The sequence below is a fragment of the Humulus lupulus genome, chromosome 7 (genome assembly GCF_963169125.1).
Source record: "Humulus lupulus chromosome 7, drHumLupu1.1, whole genome shotgun sequence".
In the NCBI taxonomy this organism is placed as follows: domain Eukaryota; kingdom Viridiplantae; phylum Streptophyta; class Magnoliopsida; order Rosales; family Cannabaceae; genus Humulus; species Humulus lupulus.
Window position 1 is genome coordinate 205,158,806 of NC_084799.1, and position 13,127 is coordinate 205,171,932.

A 13,127-nucleotide genomic window follows, 5' to 3' on the forward strand; every position below is an offset into this window, starting at 1 on the left:
ACAGAAGCCAGCCTCCTCCTTCTTCAAGCTTGGGTCGCGGCGCCCTAGAACAGGGTCGCGGCCCAACCACGAACCAGCCCAAAAACCTTGTTTTCTCCATTTAAAAACCTTCCAAAAACCTATCCAAACATCTCCAAATTCCAAAATCAAAGTTCCCAAACATCCTAATTAACCAAAACCAATAAAACCCAAGCCTCAATTCATTCAAAAACTTATCAAAACACAAAATCCAATCCAAGCTTAAAAACTTTAAAAACTTAGAACTTAAAACTTGGATTACCTCCAATTGAGTTGTTTCCCAACTAAATCCTTTGGCTAATAAGCTTATAATCTTTCCTAGAATTGTTATGCCTCGATCCTCGCTTGAATCTGAGTCCTAAAACTCAAGTTTCCTTCGAAAATGCGATTGGTGTCAAAAATGGAACTTTGAGGGAGAGTGAACGTTCTTTTTATTTCTTAACAAGTTACTTCAAGCTTAAGCAACCTCAAGCAAGTCCTAATGCTCGGGGTCCTGAAAACGCCCCAGGATAAAATAGTCAAAACTCCCAAAATTTCCCCCTGATCTCACTAACTCCCAATTTATCATCGAATATTTATTCTCGTTACCCAATATCTCGGTAATGTGCTAAATACCCCTTGACTCACTCCGAGTCAAGTATAAATCCCATTGTGACTTTCCCACTAGCTTACTTCCTAGGATCGTCTCGTGTTGAGTAACCCTAGCATAACCAAATAATATTGAAGCACCACACATATACCACATATATGCCAAATATGCCCAAAATATGAAAATTGCCCAATTAAACATAAATGGACTGACATGCATATTTAATACGCCTAAACATGCATATCTAGTCATATTATGATATAACTCACATAATCACATAATGATACACATAAATATCACATAATTCCAAGATTTGTCATCCTCACCCCCAATCAAGGCCCTAAGCCTTATTAGGAAATTTGGGTCATTTCAATACCATATTGTAAGATACAAATTTCTCATTTGCACCCCAAATAATATATACATCCATAAACATGTATATATATATACATGTTTATAAAAAAAAACATATACAAAATCTATTTTTTTTAATAACACCAAAACAATGAATTTTTTTAATAACACTGAAACATCCTACACTAATGATCTAATTTAAAAAAAACATATACTATTAATTAATATATATTTTTTTAAATATATACATAAGCAAACACAAAAAAAAAAAAAACAAATTAACAAACAAATATAATTAATATAAATTAAAAACAAATTATAGAGGCTATGGGGGGCCGTTGGCAGAGGCTATGGGAAGGGCTCCGTATGGTGGTCGGGGAGTAGGTGGAGCTCCTACAGGTCCTCGGGGAGGAGGCGACACCGACTATCAATAAAAAAACTAAAAATCATAAAAAATCTGAATAAAAAAACTTAAAATAAAAAATTACCTTGCTCGGAGTGGGAGGTGGCTCGGATCAAGAGTTAGAGAGAGAAATAGAGTGAGGGAGGCAAAGAAGGAGAGGGAGGCGGAGGTGATGGGGTGGTTCGGTGGTGGGTTTTTGAAGAGAAAAGAGGGAGATGGAGGTAGAGAGTGTGGTGGTGGGGTGGTTGAATGGTGTAGTGGTGGGGTGGTTCGTTGGTGGTGCGGTGGGAGAGGTTGGTCTTTGCAGAGAAAAGAGGGAGATAAAGTTAGAGAATGGAAATGGTGGGGAAGAAGGGTCAGGTGGATGGTATAATATCATTAGACTTTTGCTGGCGCATTTTATTGCACCGACATCGACACCCTAAAACAAAATGACATCATTTCAATTAGTGAGCCTTTTTCCAGCGCAACGAAACGCGCCGGCAAAAGTCTATTCAGCTAACTAATTAAACACATGGACTTTTGTCGGTGCTTTTCACCTAACACGCTGGCAAAATTCAACGATAATAAGCACATGGACTTTTGCCGACGTGTTAGGTGAGTTCCGCTGGCAAAAGTACCTAACACAAGGCTTTCAAGTTTGCCAAAGGCAGGTGTTTTCCCGCCTCACTTTTGCCGGCGCAATTTTGCGCCGGTAAATGTATTTTAGCACAGGGAAAAGTAATGAAATTTTGAAATTTTGAATTTTTTAAAAATAAAAACTAATAATCGAGCGTCGGGGACAATAATTGTGTCATTAACTATTTTTAAATAAAAAATAAAAGTCTTCGAGTATCATCGAACTGCCACTCTGGATATGCCAAATCAAATCGCAGAGGAATAAAATATGTTAAAAAAGAGAGAGTAGATAACATTCTTACTAACTTGTTCTCAGGAGTTTGTTAAAATGCTTAGTAAATGAAACATTTATTGTTTCTGAACACAAAATAATAGTTACAATGCTTAAAGTACAAATACTTTTGCGGTGTTATATCGACAAACAACAATATAGACATTTTCAACGAACGAGTTTAATTTTTAGTACACCTTAGCATTTCGAATATTTTAACGCTAACTGTTTGATTAAATGATTTATAATCTCCATGATTACTTATAAATACTACATATTTCTAATTTTTTGAGAATTTGGATGACATACAACAATAATTATAAATCACAAGAGCTTGTTTATCTACTCACACAATCAATATGATCATTATTAATTCTTGTTAATTATTATAAAACAATAATACTATGATCGACTGATCCTTTATTGGTCAAAAAATGAATAATTATTTAACGTTCCAACAAACTATTAATACTGTTTTTATATATCAACATTGAATATATATATATATCATAATAATAGTTAATACATATGAGTAACATTAATAATGCTTACTGACTACAGACCATTATAGATATTCATAAACTTTGTGTGTAATTAAACAGTTTATTATACCTATGTTAACAATTTTTTTTAAAAATAAATAATAACCTTATGGTTAGATAAGCATAATCGACAATGCTGATAACATTTCAACCCTAATAGTGGATAATTATAAAGTTCATTAGTATTGTCATTAATCTTAGAACAATCTAAATACATTATATGTTAAATACCCATTAATTTATGAATAATACTACATAAAACTTTAATTACTTCAAAAAATCTAAAAAAATGTGTATTTCTATTATGTAATACTTTTGTCGGCACGTTTATGACTTTTGTCGGCATCTTCGAAAGACTTTTACCGACACAATTGCGTAATGCACCGGTAAAAGTAGCACCGTCAAAACTTGGTTTGAGAAAAAACACTTTTTCCGGTGCAATAATATCTTATGTATCGGCAAAAATATTGTCGTAAAAAGGTCGCATTTTTTGCCGGCGCATTTTTGAATTGCGCTGGAAAAAGTCTATTTTACCGGTGCATGTCGGAATCGCGTCGGCAAAAACTACTTACGTCGGCAAAAACTCCGTTTATTGTCGGTGCAATTCATTAAATGCACCAGTAAAAATGACTTTTGCCGGCGCATTTTAGAATTGCGCCTACAAAACCAACATTTCTTGTGGTGTACTATGAAGAAGATAAAAATGGAAGAAAAGAAGAAGAAATAGGAATAAAAAGCATGACGATGAATGTCTTAATTTTTTCTTCAAAAAATAATGTAAAAAAACATTTTATAAAATATGAATGATAAAAAAATATTACAAATAAATTAAAATTAGAAAAATAACCTCAAAACATATTAAAACTAGCTAAACTATAAAAAAAATTAAATATTACAAATATATATGAAAAAAAAACTCCCATAAAAATAGGAACAAAAAAATATGCCATAAGAAACTTAAAAAAAACTGTCATGTTTTTCAAAGTTAAAAAAAAATTCTATATTTGGTGTAATTTCCTATATATATCCTCCCCTAATACACATCACTTAGAAACTATTTCAACACTGGCAAGATATTTCTTATACTCTTGCCTAATGTCTTATTATAATCAAGAAAATGTCCAAGAATCACTTTTATTATCATGATAAGCACATTCTAAGGTTTCAAGAACCTTTCATTTAGGTCTGACTTTCTAGCATAGACTAATTCCAATCATCATTGCAATTTTGAACTAAATAAACAAAAATTGTACTGTTTCAAATTTTAAGTCAAGTTGAAACTCCAATTTGTTGGATGAGAATATGAATTCTCATCGTGCCTCAATAGTTGTTATGCTTAAATTGCATGATGGGGGATTTGCAAAGGAAGAATGATCTCCACCATACAAATCTGTGTTAGTGAAATAGGCTGGTGGTTTGGCCTGAGGCAACATGTTCTTATCACTCAACATTAGAATAACAGAAGACATATTAGGCCTATCAATAGGATTTTGTTGCACACACAAAAGACCAATGTGGATGCAACGCAATGCTTCTTCCATGTTGTCGTATGGATCTCTCAACAAGCCGTGGTCAATAAACTTAAATGCATTGCCTTCTTTCATCAAAGTCCATGCCTAATAAATATTATAAAAATATAAATAAAAAGACAAAGAATCAATGAAACATTTAATAAAGTTTTTTCTTTTGACACTTACCAATCCAGTGAGGTTAAGAATACTATCTTCATTGTAAAGGCCTCTACTTTTCTTTCCACTTATGATTTCTAGCATCAATGTGCCAAAACTAAATACGTCAGATTTTGTTGAGAACATACCATTGGAAGCATATTCTGGCGCCATATAACCACTACATTTGTACAACATTATTTATTAGTATACAATAGATTTATATTAAAGCAACTAAAAGATTTTTCAAGATGACTTACTAAGTTCCAACAATTTTATTTGTGTTTCCATCTGTTTGGTCTCCACCAAAAGTTCTGGCCAAGCCAAAGTCTGAAATTTTTGGATTCATATATTCATCAAGTAACACATTACTAGCTTTGAGATCTCGATGTACAATTCTCAATCTAGAATCATGATGTAGATAGAGAAGCCCCTTAGCAATTCCGCATATAATTTGGAAGCGCTTAGGCCAATCTAACCGTTTGCTTTGCCTTTCATCTGGAAATGTTGGCTTCTACTTTTATTAGAACAAAATTGGCAAATTATATATAGAACATCATATGTATCTTTACAAAATGAAATAGTAAAGAGGTAAAAAGAGTGTTACCAAAAATGAAATAGTCAAGACTTTTGTTGGACATGTACTCATAAATCAATAGTTTTGTTTCTCTACGAATGCAATAACCAAATATCTTTACAAGATTCCGATGTTGAAGTTTAGCAATTAGTTTAATTTCATTTTTAAACTCATTGACTCCTTGTCCAGAACAAATTGATAGCCTCTTCACAGCAATTTCTTGCCCTCCTTCAAGTATACCCTAATATATGACAATGTAAAAATTATTTATTTATTTCAATCTTTAATTGCCATATCTAGAAAAGAAAAAGAAAAAAGAGAATGTTTTCAACCAGGTAATTGAGAAAGAAGCATACTTTGTATACAGGTCCAAAACCACCCTCTCCAAGCTTATTATTCTCTGAAAAATTATTAGTGGCAGTATTTATTGTATGTAGGTCGAACAATGGAACATCCAAGTCATCATCTTGGCTTTCTGAAAAATTACAAGTGGCTGTGAAGATTAAAGCCTCAGAACAAATGAAAAACAGAACATCCAAGATGTAGAAAGACAATCGAACACATTAAGATACATGGTTAGGTCTACCGGAAAAAGAATAAGCCAGCCAACTCATGTTCACTAATAAAAAAATAGAGTGAGAAAACTTTCTCAAACTCTTTCAATCTTGTAAAGCCAGTGAAACAACTTGATAGTAGCAGGACTAATAATTACATTTCTCTAATATATATATATATATACATATATATATATATATATAAATCATTCAACGAAGTAAAAAGATGTAACTTTACTTAGTGAAAGATTGAGTGATTGATTCTCTTTGTCCTCTCTTAGTGAAATCTAATTTTTTTTTATCGTGTATCTATCTTTATAGATGATGACTATATATATGTTTTGTTGATCTAAGATTGTAATCTTAATGTTATTGTGAGCCTCTAGGTATACTAGAAAAAAACATTGTATTACTATTATTGAACTTTGGTGATAACAAATGATTTAAGCAAACTACGGTTCCTGTAGTTTTTCTCACATTGGGTTTCTAGATAAAAATCTTGGTCTCACTTTTATGGTTGATTTGTGTTTTCTATAGCTTGTTGTGCTTTGGTTTATATATTGATATTACTAATTGGGGTGTTTGATAAGTAAACGGAAAAGTTTGTGTTTGTTGCAATAGGTTTTCCAACATGTTTTGTTCAAAATGTCCTCTTAAGTGTCTTCAAATTGAGTATTCTTATGCATTTGATTTTTATGAAAAAATGTTTCTCTTTAAAATATTGCATGAAAAAAAATGAAGGGTAAAGATTCTTACCATAAAAGTATGCCCCCCTACGAATGTAAATGCCAATTAAAATAGAGCCACCAGCTAATCCGACGATGATGGCTATAATTATCACTGCTCTCTTTGCCTCAACCTTAAGACCAGTTCTTGCTTTCCCATTGTTTGTAGCTGAGAAAAGCAAAGATTGGTTAAAATAGAAGGAAATCCATGTAAAACATAGTATATATAACAAAAACAGAATACTCTTGAACTTGATATATATATATATATCTAACATTTTTAATCTATAGTCTGTACCTATTTTTGAAAACGGTATTCGAATAAATACATATTGTCCGTGAGAAGGAACTTGTTGAATATCAAACAGATCTCCGAACCAGAGGACGCAATTGATTGAATAAGCCATGCAAGAGCAATTGCTCGAGCATTTAGCCTTGCAGTCATTTAGATTCATACTCTCATTCACCCAAGTATATTGAGCATCGGGCAATTTCAAGAGAGAAAAGTCAAGGAACTCATCGTTCTCTTTATCATCATCGCAGCTCATAGAACTGTTTTTCACACACCCTTCTGACCAGTACATCTTGTTCCAGTTGTCTTGGTTCTTTGGCTTAAAACCTTCTAAACATTGGCAAATTTTATCCTTCGTTTTGACACACTCCGAATTAGCTCCACAGACACCATAGTAGTCACACCGGTCACTTGGAATTGAGTAATAAGATCTCCAATATTTGTCTTCTTCCATCCATTCCCTGTGTTCAATTCTTTCGCCTAAGGTAATTCTTGAGATGATTGACTTATCTATGACGTTGTACATGTAGTAAACTTCTTCATCATATATGTGTCTGTACGAAAATTCATCATTATTATTATTATAAGTTCTGCTGAAACTTATGCCATCACCAAGGCTTTCACGATACAATTTTGCAGACCCATTACGGATAATTAGTTCAGGATATGCATGGTGTGGTTCAACAAGCTCAATCCCATAAGTTAAGTCTCCATCACAGGGGTCATCAACACTCTTCCATGCCGATAAGCTCCACGTGAGACCTCTTCTCAAGCTCCATCCCAATTTCATTCCGGGTATCATCGTATCGGTAGGATAATCAAAGCTTTCCCACAAATAGTTTTCTGTGTTCTCATCTTTCTCATCTCTCAAAACCAAGTCACCATCGTCCAAGAGCTGAACCAGTGGTTGCCGGGCTTGTTTCGATGAGTTCGTAGACCAAACGACCCTCTTATTCTGTCCATAAAGCACAAGATTTCCTGTGTCGTCTATGGTCAATGAGCCAGATGAATCGTTGATCGGTTCACACCGGTTTGCAACCCAAACAACAGTTTGAGCTGAGATGTTCTTATACCAAATTCCCAGGTAACGATTCTTTGAATTGCCTGGACTAAAGAATCCCAGTTCAAACCTTCCTACACTGGATACCAAAGTTGTGTTCTCTCTCAAAAATTCTGAAGGTCTAATGGTATCAACCACAGCAAAAGTTGTTGTAGAAAGAGAAAGTCTCAAAACAACAAAGGTAGCCAGAAAAGAAAGGAACTCCATTGTTTTCTAGGCCATGATGGTGCCAAGATGATCCATTTTATCCAACTTAGTGATGATATGACTCAAGAGACACACGGCAATGGAGTTAATGCTATTGGGGTAAGGTAGTTTTCAGACATATTTTTTGTGGAAAAATCTTAGCGAACGTGTTTTTAACATTAAAACATTATTGGGCTCCATATGTGGACTTTTCCAGGCTCTACACAGTGATGCACAATGAGAAGTCGGCGGGAAGTGTTTCTCGTCCCCATTTATAATTTTAATCTCCATCCTGCCCCATCCCATCTTATTCATTTCGGGTGGAGAATTCTCTATTGGGGGCACAGAATCACTACGGGAAATTTATTTATTTAAAAAATAAATTTTAAATTTTAAATTAAAAATTAAAAATTATATCAATATTTATTATTTAAAATATTAAACATTATCTTAAATAAAATTTAAAATATTAAAAAGTTTATTACTATACTATAATAACATATAAAGAAAGATATAAAATATATATATAGAATATTACAAAAATATATAAAAATTAAAATGAGGCTCTGTCGGGGCGGGGAGTGCTATCACCATCCCCGCCCCATTTAACATTCGGGGATTGAAAATTATCCTCATCCCCGCACCGTTCTCCATTTAGCAGGAACCTTGCCCCATTAGAGGCAGGTCCTCACGGAGCTCCGTCCCCATAAGAAAAATGTGCATCCCTAGCCTATCTCTGACTGAAAAATTATATACTGAACATAGATTAGTAAAGAAAAAACCATTATTAGAAGCTATTACATTCACACGAAAGTTCATATTATACTATATGGAATTCAAACCAGATCAATGTATAGCTTGTTAAAGGGAAGAGTGTAAAATTTTAACTTGCAGAAAGGAAGTTATGTCCAAATTTTAAGCACAAAAGAATATACTGTCAAAATCAAGTCGCACGTTACTATATAGCCTAGATCAACTTTGATGTCAAAACTCTGGATCTTTGCATGTTATATGTCATATCCAATCCATAATATCATATAATATACAGTGTTGCACCAACACCAAAATTGAGTAATCTTAACACCATATATTTTTTTTCCATTTTAACCACAACACCAGAAATTACACCAAAAAATTATATGATTTATTATTTTATCTAATATATAAAATAATATACATATATATTTATTATTAAATACTAATATAAAAAATAAAATAACACTGTCTTTTGTTTTTGTTGTTGCGACAGTACTCCACTATATTTGGTGGGATAGCTTAGCTTGACAGCATAATAATAAAATAAATAAAATTAAGTTGAATTTGATTTTGTGATTTTTTAACACTATATTTACTATTTTGTAGTTTGGTTAGAGCCCTTAAGTTACTAGACACGGCAGGTATTGGGGTAGCTTCTAGAAAACTTATGGAAAAATGCATGTGGTAAGTAGGGAAGGCTCTTACCTCACATTTCACTACTCAAAATATTTATGTTGAATATTTAATTAAAGTTAAAACAATATATACACATACTATTGATATTGTGGAATTCAACACGATAAAAAGTACGCAAGTATAATTGAGTAAGAGATGTGCAATGTTGACTCCCTTGACCGTAAGCGAAAGACTCATATATACATCACAAGTTACAACTACATAATACATATAGAACTGATATCATATATTTATAATTTGTCTAATTTATCTAATTATGTATATTTATAAAAACCAACTATTTAACCGAAAAATTCAGACTTACTTCTCAATACTTGTATTTCAATTATTAAGTTCATTCTATTATATATCTCTTCTATGTAATAAGTGTGTAGATAACAGAAATTTTTGGTTTTAACATTTTTCTATTTTTTTAATGTTAATTTTAACAAAATATTCTTATATTTAATGGTAGTTTGTAAACACTTAAACTAAAATAAAATAACTAATTAAAAAATAAAAGTATGATATTTTTGAGATATTTTACAATAATAATTATTTAAAAATAATAAATAATAAACAAATTAAAATATGATATTTTTGAGATATTTTACAATAATAATTATTTAAAAATAATAAATAATTAAACAAATTAAAATATGATATTTTTTAGATATTTTACAATAATAATTATTTAAAAATAATAAAATCATACATTTTATAACTTAAATAAAATTTAATTAAACTTAAACTCACTTATTAGAATAATATCATATTAAACATATAATATAATTTACTGTGAATTAACAACATATTATTTTTTTAAAACTAGCAAGAAACTTATTAAATTTAAAATCCACGTATAATATTTAATATTACATTAAACATATAATATATAATCTCTTGTTTTCACTCTCAAATTCAAAAGTTAGAACAAACATAAACTTAAACAAAAATAAATAAATTATTTAATTAAAATATGATATTTATTTAAAATTTATATGATATTAATATAAATTTAATAAAAATAATTAATAAATTCTATAAATAAAACAAAACAAACGTGTATATTGCACCTTGTTTGTACCTAGTATATATATATATTTGGTGAGTTTGAAGCCTTTTCATATATAATTCCTAACGACAAACTTTAGATGCTGTTTGGTTCGCAATAAGAAAAACAGGAAGAATATAATGATGAGGATGAAAATGAAATAAAATTTAGGGAACTTTGAAATAATATGAGTATTAAGAAATGTTACCTACCAAAATAATTTCATTTCTATTTTTTTGTTTGTTTGTAAAGTAGTATTTATTACCCGCATGATATTATGTTAAATACTTTGTCAAATTTACTTACATTCTATTTGGTGTGATATGTTGATTGTTAATGTAAGTCTGTATGATCTATATGGCTTGCATATAAAGCCTCATGTAGCTGATTATTGGCTAAGTGTAACTATCAGCCTAGTAGGACAATTATTCTAGTTATGTCTTTTATACACGAGTCCTATGTCTATAAATAGGCTTGTGCCCTTTATGTAAAGTCAGCTTATTTATTTGTAATCATCATCGGAGCAATAAAGAATACAAGAGAGTTGGTTTTCCCCATGGATGCAAGTTGGAGAAGCCCTTCTGAACCACGTACATGGTGTTTTGTTTTCTGGTTTGGAGTGTGTGTGTTCTCGAGTGCTTGAGTTACTTATTTCTGGTTTGTGTGTGATTAGTAGCTTTGCATAACAACTGGTATCAGAGACAGGTTGTTCGAAGAAGGTTCTTGATTTCGGTTTCAAGATTCTAGTGGACAATCGAAGAAGATGGGAAATGAGAAGTTTGATCTTGAGAAGTTTACAGTAAAGAATGATTTCAGTTTGTGGAGGATGAAAATGAGAGCTTTGTTGGTTCAGCAAGGGATTCAAGATGTCTTACTTTGGGAGAGTGACATCAAGGATAAAACTGAGAAGGAGAAGACTGAGGTCCTTGAGAAAGCACACAGTGCAAGTAGACAAGGTTTTGAGAGAAGTCTCTAAAGAAACCACGGCAGCTGAGCTATGGAAGAAGCTTGAAACTTTGTATATTGCAAATCGTTTGTTCTTGAAACAAAAGCTGTATTCTTTCAAGATGCAACCAGGCAGGAGTGTTGAAGATCATCTAGACGAATTTAACAAGAACATTCTTGATTTAGAGAACATTAAAATCAAGATTATTGAAGATGAGGATCAAGTGATTATAGTTCTAAATTCACTTCCTACAGAAAGCTATGAACATTTTGTCGATACTATGATGTAGGCAAGGAGTCTCTAACACTCTAGGAAGTTCAGAGTGCTTTAATGTCGAAGGAATTGAAAAGAAACTCAGAACTGAAGGAAGATTCTAATGGAGATTGACTATTTGTTCGAGGGAAGTCTTTCAAGAGGGAGAACAAGAATCAAGCTGGTCAGAACAAAGGGAAATCAACTTTAAAGTTTAAGAGGAGATGCTTTGTATGTAACAAAATCGATCATCTAAAGAAAGATTGTCTAGTGCTGAAAGGATACAATCACAAGAATAATGGCGATGTTGATATGATCTCTGAATGTGATGATAGTGAAGGCTATGCAAGTGCAGGGGTTTTGGTAGTAACAAATGGATATTCAAATTATGGATGGGTGATTGACTCGGGTGTTCATTCCATGTGTGTCCTAACAGAAAACAATTTTGTGAATATACAAAACTAAGTGGTGGGATAGTGAAACTAGGAGACAATCGAGCATGTTCAATTGTTGGAATTGGCAATATTAAGCTGCAATTGTATGATGGGGGTGTTATCGAGTTAAATACTGTCAAACATGTTCTTGAAATCAAGAAGAACTTAATCTCAGTAGCCATGCTTGATCAAGATGGTTGCTTTGTATAAGTTGAAGGTGGTCTTTTAAAGATGACAAAAGGATCTATAGTTGTCATGAAGGGTTCAGTAGTGAATGTAATCTATATTCTACAGGCAAGTACCTTAAAGCATCAGGAAAATGTTGCACCTTAAAGCATCAGGAAAATGTTGCGACAAAGAATGTTGATGAAACAACTTTACTTTGGCATAGGAGACTTGGACACATTAGTCATGGAGACTTGAAAATTCTGGGCAAGAATGGAGTTTTTGGCAAAGTTCAGATACAAGAATTAGGCTTCTGCGAGCAGTGTGTAAATCAACCAGAGTTAAGAATCGGAACTGGAATGCATAAGACAAAAAAGATTGTAGATTATTTGCACTCGGATTTATGGGGTCCAACCCGGACAATTTCGAGAGGTGGTGCAAGGTACTTTCTGACCTTTATAGATGATTTTTCTAGACATGTTTGGGTATACATTTTGAAGAATAAAAATGATGCTTAAACTAAATTTAAAGAGCTAAAGATCATGCTTGAAAATCAAACTGGGAGAAGGATTAAAAAGTTTAGAATAGATAACGGGTTAGAGTTTTGTGCAGATAAGTTCAACAAGTTTTGCAGGCAAAATAGTATTAGTAGACACTTGAAAGTACCAAGAACTCCACAACAGAATGGTCTTGCTGAAAGATTAAACATGACCATCTTGGAACGAGTAAGATGCATGCTTATCTATTCTGGACTTCCAAAGAACTTCTGGGCTGAAGCTGTTGTAACTGCATGTTATCTTATAAACAAATGCCCCTCACCTACTATTACCTTTAAGAATCCAGTTGAAGTCTGGACTGGACATGCTGCAAACTATGGATACTTGAGAGTTTTCAGGTGTGTGGCTTATGCTCACATAAGGCAAGATAAGTTAAAGCCTAGAGCAAGGAAGTGCATCTTTATTGGGTATCTCGAGGGGGTGAAACTGAAA

General features: G+C 32.5%; 1 protein-coding gene across 1 annotated transcript; it reads right to left on the minus strand.

The window, feature by feature from the left end:
* Positions 1–3,913: 3,913 nt before the first annotated feature.
* LOC133789196 (G-type lectin S-receptor-like serine/threonine-protein kinase At4g27290) lies at positions 3,914–7,889 on the minus strand. The gene is made up of 7 exons (XM_062226959.1): positions 6,617–7,889; positions 6,350–6,487; positions 5,396–5,514; positions 5,070–5,280; positions 4,723–4,960; positions 4,493–4,643; positions 3,914–4,411 (listed from the first exon to the last, which is right to left on the minus strand). The coding sequence occupies exons 1-7, from the start codon at positions 7,875–7,877 to the stop codon at positions 4,106–4,108; spliced, it is 2,424 nt and encodes an 807-aa protein (XP_062082943.1). The 5' UTR covers positions 7,878–7,889; the 3' UTR covers positions 3,914–4,105.
* Between the last annotated feature and the right edge of the window lie 5,238 nt (positions 7,890–13,127).

Excerpts from the sequence above, each read along its gene's own strand:
- LOC133789196 (XM_062226959.1), bottom strand. The coding sequence starts at position 7,877 with ATGGAGTTCCTTTCTTTTCTGGCTACCTTTGTTGTTTTGAGACTTTCT. Across the intron at positions 6,488-6,616 it reads AATACCGTTTTCAAAAATAG|CTACAAACAATGGGAAAGCA; the intron begins GTACAGACTATA and ends TGCTTTTCTCAG. Across the intron at positions 4,412-4,492 it reads TTCTTAACCTCACTGGATTG|GCATGGACTTTGATGAAAGA; the intron begins GTAAGTGTCAAA and ends AATATTTATTAG.